The sequence below is a fragment of the Pristis pectinata genome, chromosome 2 (assembly GCF_009764475.1).
Source record: "Pristis pectinata isolate sPriPec2 chromosome 2, sPriPec2.1.pri, whole genome shotgun sequence".
In the NCBI taxonomy this organism is placed as follows: domain Eukaryota; kingdom Metazoa; phylum Chordata; class Chondrichthyes; order Rhinopristiformes; family Pristidae; genus Pristis; species Pristis pectinata.
The window spans coordinates 142,925,328-142,944,339 of NC_067406.1; the positions used below are offsets into that span (position 1 = coordinate 142,925,328).

At 47.5% G+C, this 19,012-nt stretch overlaps 1 protein-coding gene across 1 annotated transcript; it reads left to right on the forward strand.

The window, feature by feature from the left end:
- The first annotated feature begins 9,414 nt into the window (after positions 1-9,414).
- Positions 9,415-18,663, forward strand: LOC127567538 (amphiregulin-like). Its single transcript, XM_052010553.1, has 6 exons — positions 9,415-9,522; positions 9,778-10,008; positions 12,142-12,325; positions 13,873-14,031; positions 15,946-16,034; positions 17,500-18,663. Exons 1-5 carry the CDS (start codon positions 9,477-9,479, stop codon positions 16,028-16,030), a joined length of 705 nt encoding a protein of 234 aa, XP_051866513.1. The 5' UTR covers positions 9,415-9,476; the 3' UTR covers positions 16,031-16,034; positions 17,500-18,663.
- The last annotated feature ends 349 nt before the right edge of the window (positions 18,664-19,012 follow it).

The following is a 19,012-nucleotide window of genomic DNA, read 5'->3' on the forward strand; positions in this document are numbered from 1 at the left end:
AAAAAAACACTGCCAGAATTTTCAGATGTGCTTATTTGTACATCTCCATACCAATCAAACATCCCTCCCACACTGAATCAAACTTGTAATCTTTGCAATCTTTACCAATTGCGCATGATGAAATTCTATCACTTTTCTGAGAAGTTGTTCTGTAAATAAACATGTCTCAGGCATCTGGACAACAAAGTAACTGCTTCCGACTCTGTTCTGAACCTCTGTAGCACATACTGTTTGGAACACCACCGCTAATGTGTATCACCACCAAACAATTGGGATCCATGTGGTTTCACTGTTCTGTCAAATTCCCCACTTGCTTTCTCCTTTCAACTATTGTTTAATAAATTAGAATGACAGAAGTGTGCACGGCAGTGCCTCAGTGACACACACGTGGAAGACAGGAAGTGGATTGAGTGATTGGGGGCAAAAATAGCTGAGATCAGGATGCTGCCTGGATTGGAGAGCACGTCTTATGAGGATAGGTTGAGTGAGCCGGGCTTTTCTCTTTGGTGAGGAGAATGAGAGGTGACTTGATAGAGGTGTACAAGATGATAAGAGGCATAGATCAAGTGGACAGTCAGAGACATTTTCCCAGGGTGACAATGGCTAACACAAGGGGACATAATTTTAAGGCAATTGGAGGAAGGTATAAGGGGGATGTCAGAGGTAAGTTTTTTTTACACAGAGAGTGGTGGGTGTGTGGAACGCACTGCCGGCAGAGGTTGTGGGGGCAGATACGTGAGGGACATTTAAGAGACTCTTAGATAGACACATGAATGATAGAGAAATGGAGGGCTATGTGGGAGGGAAGGGTTAGATAGATCTTAGAGCAGGATAAAATGTTGGCACAACATTGTCGGCCGAAGGGCCTGTCCTGTGCTGTAGTGTTCGATGTTCTATGTTCTATCACTGGACAGGTGCAAGAATTGTGGTTGTGGTTCTTAGGAAACAGCCAGGATCCTCTGCAGAAAATGTTAAGGAGCGACCAGATGTAAAATTATAAAGAGATTTAAGGTGATGCTACAGAGCAGTCTCCATATTGCTGGGCAGACGTGGCTGGGAAAACTAGAGTCCATTAATATAATAAATCCAGCAGGCAATTCCGGAGAAAGTTCTTCAGTCAGACAATGGGGTACTGAGGAACTTGCCAGCTACTGCAACAGTTGAGGAGAAACAGCAAAGATGCAGCTCAGGAGAAGCTGGAGAAACAGGTGAGGAGAAGGAGAAGGATGGTTTATGTGTAATGAGCTGCGGGGGTTTGGACTGGACTGCCTGGAAGGGCAGTGAAGGGAGGTTCAGGAGCAACTTTCAGAAAGAGCATTTGATAAACGGTTGAAGGAGCAGAACTCGCAGGGTTCAGGCAGATGTCTTCAAAGAAGAAATGCTCAGGAGAATTATCTCTTACCAACATTCCAAACTTCTCAATCCACACACACGTACACACAAATGCAAACATTTTCACACACATGAGAACAGTGCAATACATTATCCATGGAAAAATTGACCACAATACTATCTGTCTTTATAAAACAGAATCCATAACCCACTGGGGGACCTTTATTACACCTGACCTCCTGTCCAGATGTGATCCCGTGACTTCCATGAGAGGACGCAACAGTTGGTATTCCTTATTGCGAAGGAAGCTCAGGTGTTTGGGCAGGTCTGGAAATCAACTATGACTATCCAACCCTGGGAAACACACCACTAGCTCGCAGGCATTTTCAACAGGTGCTGACGTCTCTTCCTGAAGCTTGCAATGTTTAATTGCTTCAAGGAATAGATGCCTTCTCCACATTAGTGGGACTTGGGTGGCTCTGGTTGGAACTAGTTTCAGTCCAGTTTTAGGGTGTCAAGGGCGCACAGCACCAGGCTGGGAAGCTGACTCAACAGGAGCACAGCTATCACAGCAAGTGATGCTGAGATAAAGTTCCGGTGGTAATGTTCAGGGTTTGTGTGGACGGCTGTAAGCACTCATAAAACTTGCCCTCTGATTTTCAACCAATCCATAATCCAATTACTTTCCATTTAAATTGCCTTCCGCATCCATCTGGGGCTGTGAATAGCTCATTATGTAGGATGCCATAATTCCTCACTTTATGACAATGGTTTAATCTCCTTAATTTTACACACACAGCAAATTATTCTCCAAAAAAACTGAGGTCAAATCAGCCAAACTCTTAATCTTGGAGTCTAGAGATAGTTCAGCTTGGTAAGTCTGTCAGACAAAAAAAATTACATTTTCATTCCTTTGGTGTCTTACCCTAAAGCTCAGAGTTGGTCCAAGGGAATTGGAAAAGACTGTTTGCCCAGGGAGGTAACTACCTGTTGGACCATGAAGTGCTGGTAGTTGTAATGGTCTCATAATTTACTCCGGTTTCCTCAGGCAAACGATTAACGGCAAGAAAATATTCAACAAGCCAATAGTGTGAACTACTCCAGGTGATCAGACTGTTTCCAAAACAATATGCAACACATAATTTAGAATTAAATTTTACCTTCAATCCCACTTCTGGTCAAGTAGTTACCAAGACGTTCGTAGCCTAATTAACTTATAAAGATTTGAACAACAAATCAACTATCTTGTGGGGAAACATCTGGGGTCACAGCCACAGATTAAATTATATTTTCCCTCTTTATCTTAAAACATGTAAACACTCCTTTATTCACCTGGTCACAGGGAGAACGTGCAAACTCCATGCAGACAGCAGCAGAGGTCAGGATTGAACCTGGGTTGCTGGGGTTGTGGGCAGCAACTCCTGCTGTTTGAGTGGTGAGACTGAAGTCGGGTATCAGACAAAGAGCCTTGCTGCTGGAGCAGTCCTGCTCCAGTGTCGGGGTACCCTGGATTCTGGCTGTGTTAACACAGTAACAGGAGAGGCAGTGTCTGCACATCCTGGGGTGTCACAGGGTCATACAGCACGGAAACAGGCCCTTCGGCCCAACTGGTCCATGCTGACCAAGATTCCCATCTAAGCTAGTTCCATTTGAATACGTTTGGCCCATACCCCTCTAAACCTTTCCTATCCATGTACCTGTCCAAATGTCTTTTACATGTTGTTAGTGTACCTGCCTCACCCACTTCTTCTGGCAGCTCGTTCCATATACTGACCACCCTCTGTGTGAAAAAGTTGACCCTCAGGTTCCTGTTAAATCTTTCTCCTCTCACCTTAGACCTATGCCCTCTAGTTCTTGATTCTCCAAAGAAAGAAAAGACTCCAGCTGGGCAGGAATTTTCACCCACATCCAACTCGCCAGGATTCTTCAGCTTCGACATCCCTATCATAGGTCTGGTTACTGCAGTGCAGAAACAGTCCCACGCTTCCACTGGATGTGTCTGTGTATTAAGAAGCCAGTCGCCTGTGTCAGGCGTCTGCCAGGAATCGCTGATCTGACACTGGGTTAGATTCCTTCACAGCTCCTTTTGGGAGCAGAGTGCAAGTTCCTGAGATTGACTCTTGCTGTGTGGATGTAAGAGGTGCCATTTCCAGCCGCATCTGCTTATGGTGTCGGATGGTTTTGGTTCCCATTCCCTCATCACTGGCTCCATCCCCTCCCCCCTGAGAAATGGTCTGAAACTGTATGAGACTCTTGGCATGAGACTCAGCCAGCTCCATCAGGGGCACAACCCTCCCCACCATTGAGGACATCTTCAAGAGGCGGTGCCTCTAGAAGGCGGCATCCATCACTAAGGACCCTCACCACCCGGGACATGCCCTCTTCTCGTTACTACCATCGGGGAGGAGGTACAGGAGCCTGAAGACCCACACTCAATGATTCAGGAACAGCTTCTTCCCCTCCGCCATCAGATTTCTGAACGGTCCATGAACCATGAACACTGCCTCGTTATTCCACTTTTGCACTATTTATTTATTTTTGTAACTTATAGTAATTTTTATGTCTTGCACTGTACTGCTGCCGCAAAACAACACATTTCACGTCATAGGTCAGTGATAATAAACCTGATTCTGAGATGGCGAAAGTACATTTCTGACCACACAGCTGTGCCACCCCCACCTCAGTATCCACACGATACCACCCTTCACCTGCCTCCTGCAGAAACCCCCATTTCACTGCTGGAGCTGGCTCTTCCAATGCTTCCCTGGATGGCCTCCTGTTGTTAAATGGAAACAACACTCGACTGCCGTGCCCTGACTTTTCCCAGGTCTGACTCACCCACTCCCTGACCTGCACAATTCCTGACGCCACCATTTCTCTTTTACCAAAACCAGTTTATTACAAGTACTACAACAAGTCACTACAAACTACAACAATAACTAAAGGTCAGCTGAATTAAAATATTACCATTCAGATCCAGGATGCAATTTTTTCCCTGTGGTGCCCAATGGTCCAGGAACACCTCCATGGTGCCCATGGACACTGTGTGTTCTTTCTCCAGGGATACCTGTGCATGAACTTACCCCTGGAAGATGCCCAAGCAGCCAGCTCGGGCAGAGCCCTCAGCTGCCCGTCTCCATGACCCAACGAGGAGCCAGTTTGGCCAGGCCCAGGAGCAAGGCAAGCAGGTCATCCTCCTCCTGACCCAACCCCCCCACCCATCCCACCTCCCCCCCCTCACCCCGCACTGGGTGACCAAATACTAAGAGGGTGGGGCTAAAAATGTAACCAGAAGGCAAGGAGCAGCCCCTTCAGCTGTGTAAATAGGGGCTGCAGCACACAGAAGTGACAAGCATCTGGGAGATCTGTGTAGAGGGTTAAAAACGTGTTACAGGGCACTGCTCTATGCAGCACACTCCATCCCAGGTCCCCGGTATATGAGGGAAGAATCCCCTCATAGTGGGCCCTCCACTGGGTGTCCTCCCCTTGCTACCAGATGTAAAAACCGACCACCACGGTGTGTCCAGATGGTGAACGAGGGCTTGGAAGTGTAGGGTGTCAAGCAGTAATCAAGCAGTAGGAACTGCCTATCTGCATCATGGAATGGTACAGTGGGTGTCGATGAGAGACAGCTCAAGTTATGTGGGACCGGTTCCAGCCTGACTCTACCATGGCCTCATGTGTCTCCCTTCTGTAACCTCCTCCAGCTCTACAACTCTCCGAGTCCACCTCCAGTTCTGTCCTGTTATCATCACTGACCCCTTCACTCCACACTGGGGGCTGTGCCTTCACTGTCTGGCCCCCAACTTCTGGGACCCCCCCACCCCACCAAATCTCTCCCCCTCTCTACATGCCCTCCCTACAACCTACATCTATCATCAAGCATTTGGTCACCTTCTCTGTAGTTTGGAGTCAAGTTTAATTTGGAAAATCTTGTGTGGAGATTATTGGGTTGATTTTGCTTTGTTAGATCATAGAAAAACTGGAAATATTTGCTGTTGAGGAACTAAGTGCCACCCATGTGATGCACTGCCCTGAATCATGCTGTGGGTATCTCTCACATTCATCTGAACAGACCTCAGTCTGTTGGAGACTGCACCTTGGTCAATGAAACACTCCCTTAAAATGGAAACACAAGAGACTGCGGACGTTGGGATCTGGAGCAAAAAAACAAACTGTGGAGGAACTCAGTGGGTCAGGCAGCATCTGTGGAGGGAAAGGGATAGTTGACATCTGTTAGAAGGTAGTTCATCAGACCATAAGACATAGGAGCAGAATTAGGCCATTCGGCCCATCGAGTCTGCTCCGCCATTCAATCATGGCTGATTTTCTCAACCCCATTCTCCTGCCTTCTCTCCGTAACCCTTAACCCCCTCACCAATCAGGAACCTATCAATCTCTGCCTTAAATACACCCAATGACTTCATCCCCACAGCCCTCTGTGGCAATGAATTCCACAGATTCACCACCCTCTGGCTGAAGAAATTCCTCCTCACCTCAGTTCTAAAGGGACGTCCCTTTATTCTGAGGCAGTGCCCTCAGTTCCTAGACTTTTCCACTAACGGAAACATCCTCTCCACGTCCACTCTATCCATGCTTTTCAATACTCGGAAGGGTTCAACGTGCATTTGACGTGCTTTGGAAGGATACAGGCCAAACATGGGCAAATGGGACTAGCTTGGATGGGCATCTTGGTCAGCATGGACCAGTTGGGCCGAAGGGCCTGTTTCTGTGCTGGATGACATTATGGTCAGGAGCCTCCTGGCTGGGTCTGAAACATTGACCATCCCTCTGCCTCCACAGATGCTGCCTGACCCACTGAGTTCCTCCACAGTTTGTTTTTTTGCTCCAGATCCCAACATCCGCAGTCTCTTGTGTTTCCATTTTAAGGGAGTGTTTCATTGACCAAGGTGCAGTCTCCAACAGGTTGAGGTCTGTTCAGATGAATGTGAGAGATACCCACAGTATGATTCAAGGCAGTGCATCACATGGTCTTTGTGTGAACACATCTGCTGAAGAAATTTGGTAACCATGGAGAATCAACAGCCTGCATCCTCAGCCCTCTACTCCCTATACACTCATGACCGCATGGCCAGATTCTGCTCTAACTCTACCTACAAGTTTGCAGATGATAGCACCGTAATGGGCCGTATCTCAAATAATGATGTCAGAGTACAGAAAGGAGATAGAGAGCTTAGTGGAATGGTGTCATGACAACAACCTTTCCCTCAATGTCAGCAAAACAAAAGAGCTGGTCATTGACTTCAGGAAAGGAGGTGGTGTACATCCACCTGTCTACATCAATGGTGCTGAGGTCGAGAAGGTTGAGAGCTTCAAGCTCCTAGGAGTGAACATCCCCAAAGCCTGTCCTGGTCCAACCACATAGACGCCACGGCCAAGAAAGCTCACCAGCGCCTCTACTTCCTCAGGAGGCTAAAGAAATTTGACGTCCCCTTTGACACTCACCAACTTTTATCGATGCACCATAGAAAGCATCCTATCAGGATGTATCACGGCTTGGTACGGCAACTGCTCTGCCCAAGACCGCAAGAAGCTGCAGAGAGTTGTGGACACAGCCCAGCGCATCATGGAAACCAGCCTCCCCTCCATGGACTCTGTCTTTACCCCTCGCTGCCTTGGTGAAGCAGCCAGCATAATCAAAGACCCCACCCACACGGGACATTCTCTCTTCTCTCCTCTTCCATCGGGTAGAAGATACAGGAGCCTGAGGGCACGTACCACCAGACTTAAGGACAGCTTCTACCCTACTGTGATAAGACTATTGAACAGTTCCCTTATACGATGAGATGGACTCTGACCTCACGATCTACCTTGTGACCTTGCACCTTATTGCACTGCACTTCCCTGTAGCTGTGACACTTTACTCTGTACTGTTATTGTTTTTACCTGTACTACCTCAATGCACCCTGTACTAACTCAATGTAACTGCACTGTGTAATGAATTGACCTGTACGATCGGTATGCAAGACAAGTTTTTCACTGTACCTCGGTACAAGTGACAATAATAAACCAATACCAGTACCAATTAGTCACAGCCTAAGAGTGGTTAATGATTAACATAAAGTAATAAAAGACATCAACTGCAGAATAATTGCTGATTGCTAGATAAGCATATGGAGAAATTTAAAATAAGAGGGATATGCGGTAGGAGGGGCTTAGATAGTCTTAGGTGAGGTTTAAAGGTTGGCACAACATTGTGGACCGAAGGGCCTGTATTGTGCTGTACTGTTCTATGATTCTGTGACCTCATCCTTCCGTAGAGGATGGGACAAGGTTCACATAAACAGGAGGTCCCCAAATACTTCACAGCGAGGGAGATACCTGTGAAGTGTGGTCACTGTGCAAACAAAGGAGCTAATTTGTCCAGACAAGCAGACCTCAGTGTGCTAATGAACGAGAAACAAAGGACTGCAGATGCTGGAATCTAGATGAAAAACACGATGATGCTGGAGGAACTCAGCAGGTCAGGCAACATCCATGGAGAAAAGCAAGTGGTCAACATTTTGGGTCAGGACCCTTCAGGACTGAAGATAGGAAATGTGCTAAGATTTCAGTGATGTTTACTGAGAGATTAAACATTGGGCAGGACCCTGGGCAATGGTGTTGTTCAGGCACATCTCGTACACCCACCACACCACTGCCCAGTCTGAAAGACGGGCTGTCTGACATTGTGGCATTCCCACAGCGCCGGCTGAGATCCTTATAGTCGAGTTTCTGCAGCATAACCTCTTGTCTCACAAAGACTCCAGCAGACCACCAACCTGGGTTGGTATTGTTCAGGAATGTCTGCAAACCACTGCTGCTGCCAGTGTGGACAGTTCCTGGGCTCCCTCCCGCGGTGTCTGATGAAGGCCATCCGGCAACAATGGGCGTGACGACTGATCCTCACTTATATGACTTCAAAATAGCAACAGAACACTTTGGATTGTTTGCAGGCACTGTGGAGATAACTTCAACAAATATATATACCAAACAAACTTGCCCTCCTGCACCCAGTTCCACTCCAGCATGTCCCAAAGCACTTTACAACTAGTTAAGGACTGTTGTTGTTACTGTTAGCCAATGAGGTGGCCTATCAATGCACAGGAAGATCCCACAGCAGGCATTTGTGATGATCACCAGACAATTAGTCTCAGGGTCTGATTTTCAGAGTTGGCCATGTCCAATAGTCTGAGGAGGAGCAGAGCTCGAATTCAGGACCTCATCTGGGAAAACTCACTCCTCTGACAATGTGGCGCTCCCTCAGTACCATCCCTCCCACAGTGTGACCCTCCCTCAGTACCCCCTCCCACACTGCGGTGCTCCCTCACTACCACCCCTCCCACACTGTGGCGCTCCCTCACCACCGCCCCTCTCACAGTGTGACCCTCCCTCCCCACCGCCCCTCCCACAGTGTGAGCCTCCCTCACCACCGCCCCTCCCACAGTGTGAGCCTCCCTCAGCACCGCCCCTCCCACAGTGTGACCCTCCCTCACCACCGCCCCTCCCACAGTGCGGCGCTCCCTCACCACCGCCCCTCCCACAGTGCGGCGCTCCCTCACCACCGCCCCTCCCACAGTGCGGCGCTCCCTCACCACCGCCCCTCCCACAGTGCGGCGCTCCCTCACCACCGCCCCTCCCACAGTGTGACCCTCCCTCCCCACCGCCCCTCCCACAGTGTGACCCTCCCTCCCCACCGCCCCTCCCACAGTGTGGCGCTCCCTCACCACCGCCCCTCCCACAGTGTGACCCTCCCTCACCACCGCCCCTCCCACAGTGTGACCCTCCCTCAGCACCGCCCCTCCCACAGTGTGGCGCTCCCTCACCACCGCCCCTCCCACACTGCGGCGCTCCCTCACCACCGCCCCTCCCACACTGCGGCGCTCCCTCACCACCGCCCCTCCCACACTGCGGCGCTCCCTCACCACCGCCCCTCCCACACTGCGGCGCTCCCTCACCACCGCCCCTCCCCAGCGACTCATTCAGAAACTTCCTCGGGACTTGCCCGACGTCACTGTCCGGGGCGGGGCCGGTGACGTCACGGGGGGTGGGTGGGGGGGTGGGGGTGACCGCCCGCTTTGTATAAAGTGAATGGGCGCAGGTAGTGTAGCCGCACACCTGTCTGATCCTCGCCGCTGCTGAGTATGGCCACGCCGCACACCGCGCTGCTGCTCTTGCTGCTCGCTGCAGGTAAAGCAATCATTCCCACCTACCGTGGACTTCGCCACCTCCGGGCGGTGCGGGGAGGAGAACCTGGGGCAGAGTCAAGCCCAGCTGTGAATGGGGAGGGTTCGCGGTCCTCTGCGGTTGGGGACACTGGTGGAGCCGGGGCGCATTTGGCTTCTTTCACCGACTTCTCCCCCGCTCCGGGGTCGTCGCTCTGTGGTCGGGAACACCTAATGTTCCAGGTCTTTGATTAAACACCCAGATCTCTTCTGCGTTTAGGTTGGACAGCGGAGGGATCTCCTCGGGACCAGGGCGAGAGTAAAGCGCTGACCACGCTGGGGGTGCCGCCTTCCACTCTCTCCACTATCAGTCACGGCGGCACCCCCCTGCTCGGCCCCGAGCGACTCACGGTCTCCGAGGAGGAGGAGGAGGAGGAGGAGGAGGATTACTCGGAAGAGTATGAGCTCTCAGGATCGGAGGAACTTCACGATGGAATGTCACCAGCAAAAGGTCTATAAGCTCTCCATAATATCACCTTTAGCCCATCGTTTAGAGCAGGGCGTTTCAGAAATTGCAGACTGCCTTACCTTCTCTCTTTAATGTCTGAAGCCAATCGTTGATTGGTTTAAGACACCCAGAGCTTGTTTAATGTTAACTCGTTACCGCTTCCCTCCGGGCGGACGGGGATGGGCAGTAGGTACCGGCTGGTCGGGCACATCCGCAGCTTGTAAAATCATTAACAAAACTGGCGATGCAAGGAATAAATGGCGTACCTGGTTTTACCTGGAGTGATGTGTAAGGAGTTGTTGTGGTATAGACATTGTGGCCCCTGAACCAGTTTCAGATGAACCCAGCAGGAGGTCTCCTGTTACTTCCCTTGGTGAGATGTAAAGTTAATGCCCAAATTAGCCTCGGGTAGAATTGGAAATTGCACCATCTTGTTAGTTGCTGCTGGCAATCTCCCCTCCTTCAGAATCAGATATTATCACGTATGATGTGAAATGTGTTGTTTTGTGGCAGCAGTACATTGCAAAGATGTAAGATCTATAAATTACAAAAAAATAGTGTAAAACAAAAGGTAGTGTTCATGGACTGTTCAGAAATCTGATGGCAGAGGGGAAGAAGCTGATCCTGAATCGGCCCCATCCCAATCTCCAGAATATGCCGGGACTCTGGTCCAATTCACGCCCAATCACAGGCCCCAGACGTGCTGAACATTTTTATGTTCAAAGTAAAGTTTTGGCTCACTTAAGCTCAGCTGGCAGTTGGGGGAAGGAGGGGTGCCCAGGATTGCCTGTGGGGAGTTTAGTCGAGGTTGACAGGTATTTGAACTATAAGGGGTATGGGGAGAGAGTGGGGAAAGTGATGTTGAGGCCAAAATTGGAACAGTTTGGGTGAATCTGAGGTCCTGCTACAACTGTTGCAATGATGCATGGCCATACTCTTCCAACAAAGATAGTTGAGAGGACAGATTTAATTGAAGGATCTGGACAGTAGGAAAAGGAAGGATAGACCTCCCTCGGCGGTGAAGTCAATAACTGGAATCAGTAAATTGGTTTGTTATTGTCACATGTACCGAGGTGCAGTGAAAAACTTGTCTGCGTACCATCCATACAGATCAATTCATCACACCATGCAGTGCGGTTGTACAAGGTAAAAACAATAAGAGTGCAGAATAAAGTGTTACAGCTGCAGGGAAAGTGTAGTGCAGGCAGACAGTAAACTGCAAGGTCATAACGAGGTAGATTTTAGATGAGATTTCTTTATTAGTCACGTGTACATCAAAACACAGTGAAAAGCTGCTTTTGCGTAGTGTTCTGGGGGCAGCCCACAAGTGTCGCCACACTTCTGGTGCCAACATAACATGCCCACAACTTGCTAACCTGTACGTCTTTTGGAATGTGGGAGGAAACTGGAGCACCCAGAGGAAACTCCCGCAGACATGGGGAGAACGTACAAACTCCTTACAGACAGCAGCCAGAATTGAACCCCAGTCGTTGGTGCTGTAATAGCGTTAAACTAACCACTACACCACTGTGTCTGCCCGAGGGTCAAGAGTCCATCTTATTGTACTAGGGAACCATTCAATAGTCTCATAACAGTGGGATAGAAGCTGTCCTTGAGCCTGGTGGTACGTGCTTTCAGGCTTTTGTATCTTCTGCCTGATGGGAGGGGGGAGAAGAGAGAATGTCCAGGGTGGGTGGGGTCTTTGATTATGTTGGCTGCTTTACTGAGGCAATGAAGTGTAGACAGTCCATGGAGGGGAGGCTGGTTTCTGTGAGTTGGCAACTAGTGGGCATGGATTAGAAGGGAATTAAGGAAAGGTTCCTTGGATAATGTGTGGTGGGGACAGGGGTTGTCTGGAACTTGCTGCCTGAAAGGGGTTGGTAATCTGCCCCACATTAGAAAGAACCCAGATCGTAGCCACAACTGGGGGCTGTGAATAAGGAGATGGGAGGTGGGATTAGTCTTGAAGGCTGTTTTTGTCTTTGGCTGTCATGAAAAGTGGGCTGAATGGCCTCTGCTTTAAAACTTCTATGATTCTGGGTAATAAATAAAGGGAATTTTGTATTTTGCTCTGTTGGTATACAAGGAGACTTTGTGGACCACTTTGCAATAACATCCATTGACTTGTCATTGCAGTTCAAGCTGTTGTGAAGCCCCAAAATAAAGACCAAAGGAAAAAGGGCTCAAATCTTAAGGGCAAGGGAAGGAAAAATAAAAATGGAAGAAAGAAGAAGCCAAATCTCTGCAAAACCACTTTCAAGGATTACTGCATCCACGGAAAGTGCAAGTACCTGAAAGATTTGGATAAACCCTCTTGCATGTGAGTGAAGCCCTCTGCGAGGGTACACTTCAAATAATAGGTTTGCGTATCTATAGAAATGTGTCCTGCAGTACTTTTAATTCCAGGAAGCATGTTTATGGAATAAGTTGGGGGAGATCAGGTTCTGTGTTTTGGTGGCAGTGTCCTCTGTTGACTAGGCTCCAACTCTGCAATTCCCTCCCTACACCACTGCCTCCCCACCTCCTGCATATTGGTCCTCAATGTGCATGGCTTGATGTCAGATTTTGTCTGTCAGTTTGCTTTGCTACATTAAAGCTGCTGTTGTGATTGGAGATGGTTGGTGACATTGTATGTAGTAACATTAAAACAGGCCATTCACCCTCTCAGACTTGTATTGCCATCCCATTAGCTCATGACTGATGTTTTATCTCTGCCCATCCACCTTCACCCCAAGCCCTGAACCCTTGTTGATTTTGGTTTGTTGATTTGTTTTGGGGCTTTCAATTGATGTGCCCTGGAAGGCTGAAGAAGTTGCATCTTTTTCTGGGCATGCCTGCTGTATCACTGATGTGCAAAATGAATTCTTTCTGTTTCTGATACCTGCAAATGTTCAGTCTTATTTGGGTGTATTTCCCCTGACAGATGTATCTGCTTTGGTTTTTATGGACTTCTCTCCACGCCCCTACTACAGTAGAAGCAGGGAATGCCGTGTGATATGTCTCTCGCTGAAGTTCCCAGTATTATGGAGTGTTACTACAGTCAGTGTGGGCTGACCCTGCGATGATGCTTGGGACATGGTCCACAGCTGGCACTGGCAATGAGATACACTTTGCTCCACCAACTTTTGCCTGTTATTCACAAAACTTTTCTTTGGTGCTATTCATTTTCAAACCAGAGAGTTTATTGGCTCTTTTGCAAAGAGCTCCCAATTAATCTCCTCTCTCCCCACACCACTCTGCCTGCTTACAGGTGACTTTAGTGTGCAATGGAACAATGATATGAAGTCTGCAGAGATTACTGTCCAAAATAAGTTTGTTAAATGCTGGATGTATTAAGAACACTTTATAACAGACTATTCATTCCTCTGCTCTATGCTGTGTTTCTGCTCTATAACCTTCTCCCACACCAACCCAAAGATGACATCTACCACTGTCTCCAACATCTGTGGATATTAAATACTGTTAATATGATTGTTATTCACACCAACCACTTGCTGTGGGAGTGAGCTCCACATTCTTGCCCCTCTCTAGGGAGGGATGTTGCCCTGAGTTCCCTGTTGGATTTACTAGTGTCTTGTACTCATTACCCTAATTCTGCATGTCCCATGTATGGAAATACTTTCTTCACACCTATTCTATCAAAGCCCTTATCAGGATCCCAGGCTGTTGATCTCTTCCCAACAGTTATAAGGTCTTAATTCTGGTAAAATACTTGTAAATCAACTTGTATTGATTTTTGTAATATGGAGCCAGAAGTCCACTGGTACTCTAGACTTGTAAATCAGCTCCACACTAAACACTTGTTTCATGATTTCCATTTTCAACCCTGCTGACTTTTTAATTCCCGTTTTGATTCCTCCTATGCAGATGTCTTCCTGGATATCAGAATGAGCGCTGTGGGATACAGGCATTGCAGACTGGGAAAAATGAGAAGCACTTTGACAGTCTCTCTGTGACACTGATGGTTGTAGGTGTTGCACTGTTCATCTTCACGCTAACTGCGGTGACAGCTGCCGTGACATTGCAGTAAGTATAATCTGAACAACTTTTATTGAGCACTGAACTTGTGCACTAGAAACTCTTGCATCTCAGCTCCTGGCCTGCATGGTGTCCAATGGTTACACTGAATAAGTGTGTTAATTTACTTTCTAAATAGTATGCAACAGGTAGAGTTAAGTGTTTCCACAGCCAGCAGATGAGATTGAAGCTCTGCGGCCCACTGTCTGGTGGTGGACAATTCAACCACTAAAGGAAGGAGGTTCCAAGAACCTCCGTCCTCAGTGACGGCAGGACCCAGCCTGTGGGAGCTGGAGACAAGGCTGAAGCATTCGCAACGGTGTTCAGTCAGAAGTGCTGAGTGGATGGTCCATCTTGGCTCCCTCCTCAGATCCCACCAGCACAGAAACCAGTCTCCTGACAATTCCACTCACTCCATGTGATATCAAGAAATGGCTGAGAGCAGTGGATACAGTGAAGGACCAGACCACATCCCAGCTGTAGTACTGGAGACCCTGCACTGCAGAGCTGGCTGTGCCTCTAGCCAAGCCGTTCTAGTACGGTTACAACACTGGCAACTGCCTGGGCAATTTTTCACATTGCCATGTATGGTCTGCTTACAAAGAGCAGTACAGATCCAATCTGACTAATGCCCTCTCCCAATCCTCAGCATAGTAAGGACAGCACCATCAAGCAGTTGCCAATGCCCACTGTGGTTTTTGCCAGCACCACTCACTCCAGACCTCATCACAGCCTTGGTCCAAATGTGGACCCAAGAGCTGAACTTGAGGTGAGTGTGACTGCCTTTGACATCAAGGCAACATTTGATCTAGGGTACCATAAAGGAGCCCTGTGAAACTGGAACCCCTGGATATCCAGGGGAAAACTCCAGTGAAGTCACACAAAGGCCCAAGCCCCAGGACATCACTCCAGGAACTCCTCAGGGCAGTGTCCCGGGCTCAACAATCTAAAGTTTTTCATCAATGACCTTCCTTCCATTATAATATCAGAGTTATGTTCACTGATTTGATTTACAACTCTTCAGCAAATGAAGCAGCCCATACCTGCATGCGGCAAGACCTGGACGACATCTGGGCTACAATGACCATCCCTGACGGGAGAGTCTAACCACCTACCCATAACAACCAATGGTGCTACCATTGCTGAGTTCCTTGTCACCAATGTCCTGGGGATCACCATTGACCAGAAACGCAGCTGAAACCAGCCACGAATACCATGGCTACAAGAGTAGCTCAGAGACTGGATGTCTGCAGTGAGGGACTCTCCACCTGGCACCCAAAAGCATTTCCATCACCTACATGACCCGTCAGGGGTGTGACGAATACTGTCCACTTGCTTGGATGAGTGTGGGTCTCAAGAAGCTCAATACTATTGGACAAAACTGATCTGTTGATTGGCACCTGATACACACCCTAAACACTCTGTCCCTCTAGCACTGGTGCAGTTTGCACCATCTATAAAACACACCAGTTATTTACCTTTGTCCTTAGTGTCAACCAGTGATGCAAGATAAAGCACACAAGAAGCTGTAGTTGGCAACTTTGAAACTGATTTGGCAGTTAATTTTGCTGTTTGACTGATTTGTTTATTTGTGGTGTGGATGTTGGTCATGGTTGGAACATTCAGTTTACCTTGTTGCCTGCTGTTTGCTGTTTCTAGAACATGTTGAAACGTATTCCCCGTGTGAGAATTTTCCAGGAAAGAACTACAGTACCTCTGGGTGACTGTCTGTAACATCAAGTGTTCTGAAACCGGAACCTTGCATCAAATGTACAGCACAGAAATGTCCCAACTGGTTTTCTTACTCCCAACAAGTCTCCTCCTGCCAGTCTCCATCTCTCCCTTCCAACACATTTCTTTCTCCCTTGTACTGAATTGTTTTGCTTTCATTACAGTTTTTGTAATGGTGACTTTCTGTTGCAGCATGAGAAAGAAAATGAGAGTTGAAGGTGAAACTGAGAGTGAAGATAAACAGAAACTGAGATCTGAGAATGGAATTGTGGTTTAGAAATGTAAGTAACCTCTGGCAGGATAACTTTTCCAGGTAGATTCAGTGATGGGGGATAGTTTGATGGTAACTATGAATGAAGAATGAACCTTGCAGTGTTTGATCACCAGACTTGAGCAAGTTAGTCTGTGGGCTCTTAGGTTCAGCATCAAATGACCATTGGTTCTTTGACTAAAATAAGGATTCAATCTGTACTCTCCACCCCCACCCTCCTCCTTGCCCTCCCCAGAAGGAAGTCAGTTTGCCAGAAGTTTGAGGCAGTCTGTTCCTCACCGGGATCATTCTCTGCCTCCCAATTTGAATTGGGTGGCAGTGGTTCTCTTCTCACATGGAAAGAGATCAGATCCTTGCCTTCCAAACCTGTATAAATACTACAGGATCACTCTGGAGCCTCCCAGACTCTGTGCAGGCAAAAATTTGGGAGACATCTTTGAGGTGTATGTGCAAAAGTTTTGGTTGTAATTTTCTTTTGACAAAAAAATATTGTTGGGGATGAGGGGAAACAAGTTGTTCAAGAACCATCCATCAAGTCACAGAACGTTCTGACTTTCTGATTGACCATGGGCCACTGCCCGTTGCAAGCACTGGTGAGTGAGGCATTGAGAGGGTAGTCGTGTTGGGCAAACAGCAGCAAGAATGAACAGATGGAACATTGGAGACTTGATCCCATGACCTCCTGGCTCCAACAATACAGGCCACTAGAGTTGGCAATGAGCAGTGAAGCTCACTTCTCCATGAGGAGAACTTGTTTCATTGACCTGGGCAACAATCTATCCACCTGTGAGACAAAATTGACCCCTCCAATTACAGAAAAATGTTATTAAGATATTTAAAAAATGACTTTTCTTCTCAGCCTTGGAGAAAAGTATGGATTAATTCTTTATTTTTGTTAAAGAACCAAGGATTGTAAGAACTCGGGCAGATCTGTTCAAGTGCTGGCATGATCCAATGCTGGAAACTCTTGCAGTGATCACAAGCCAAGCTAACTGGGGAAAACTATCAAGTGATGTCCTGAAAGGTTCATGTACTGTTTGATGGAGAAGTTAGATCTCTGGGAGGGGGAAATCATCTTTCCTCCTGGAGCTACTGGAGGTGCTGCCTCAAAATTCCAGCACCCAGGTTCAATCCTGACCTTGGGTGCCATCTGTGTAGAGTTTGCATGTTTTCCCTATGACCACATGTGTTTTGTCTGGGTGCTCCAGTTTCCTTCAACATCCTGAAAATGTAAGCGTCAGTAGGTTAATTGGCTGCTGTAAATTGCCCCTAGTGTGTAGGTGAGGGGTGGAATCTGGGGGGAGGTGGGGAGAATAGAATGTGGGATTAGTGTAATGTGGTTAACATGGACTTGGTGGGCCAACAGACCTGTTTCCATTCTGTGTGGCTTTAAGAGTGAATCTATGAATGTATTTGGGATGGCATGATTACCACTGGTTCATACTGATGTTAATTTATGATGAATTTTTCTGCAGGAAGGTCTACATTGGGCATCTGAAAACTGAAGACCAATGTATCCAACTTCTGCCCACCTCTCCCTCCAGTTACTTCTGTTTCGTCATTGTTCTTGATATGTACAGTAATTTTAAACCTTAAAGCACAATTGACTGTAACTTGAGCACGATAGTGCCCATACTGTAGTAAAGAAAGACCTAGTGTGCCTCTGTTGGTGGACAACAGTTGCACTGAGCTAAAGAGGGAGACAAAGATCTTAGGCATTTTAAGATGTATCGAAGGGCACAGGAAGGTTTGGCAAGAAATTGCAGAACTTGAAGGTGATGGGCAGGATGTAGCTGAGCCTGGTGCTTCCCAGGGGCCGAGGGATCAAAGGAGGGGAGAGAGTGATTGATTCTATATTTTGCTCATTGCCAGATGAGGAGCCAGTCCAGTTGGTGACCTTGAGGAGATGGGTGCATGGGATGGGGCTCATAAGGTTTTGGATGAGCTGAGCTGGTGGAGGGTGAGAGGTGAGGCCACTGGCCAGGAGAACATGCTGCTGAAGCCTGTTCCATGATCTTGTTGTCTGCAGGCAGCAAGTCAACAGGGCAGTGCTCACAGAGGATGTGATCAAGAGGCAGCAGCTGGATGGGAAATACTGTACAAGAGCAGCCACAGCAAGCCATCAAAGTCTTGCAGCATGGAAATGGGCCACCTGGCTCCCCACACCTGTCAGGAAAGGTGCTGGGTGTGACTCATGCTATGTAAACAACTGTTTGCAATCTGTAGGTATTTCACGTGAAATATTTGAGATTGGCACTCTGTGCTGGGATGGGCACATTCAGCAGGGATTACTCAATTGGGATTGTAGCCAAAATCCAAGAATCCTGTGGGGATTCTCCCCAGTAACCTTTTCTCCCTTGCATGCCAGCAGTGGTGAATTTTAGTAATGTTGCTGCCCTATCAGTGTTTGGTCACTCCGTACAGACCTGCAGGAACTGAGCTGTGGCTCCTAACAGCACCCCACCCCACCTCCAGTGCTGCAGATTAAGTAAAGTTTGAGTGCAGAAATTGTCGAATTTTCCTAATGTATCAGTATTTATTTGTTATTTAAAATTATTTAAATGTGTGGTGTTTTTTTTACAAGTGAATGGATGGTATTGAAATTTAAAGTATTCATTAATAAAACAAAATTGAATGAACCTCTGGCACTGTCTCTCTGTTAGTGAAGGGTATGGCACTAACACTCCTACTTCTGAGAAATGAACTGAACAATACCTTTCATTCTTTGAGCTGGTGGAATTCAGTCTATTTAAAGAACACTTATTTTTCAAAATGGAAATCATTCCTATCTACAAATACCTTTGTGAAATCAAAACCTCTTGGGGACTTTTCTAAAGTTTTGTAACTTCTGATAGTGTCCTACAGTAAAAGGTTTATACATTGAATGCTTACTAAGATTCTTATTACAATTTATTTGTCCAAGTTCATTCCTGTGGGGAGGGTAGTTAGATTAAAGCCCAATACAGCAAAATCTGTTTTGCTGGTTAA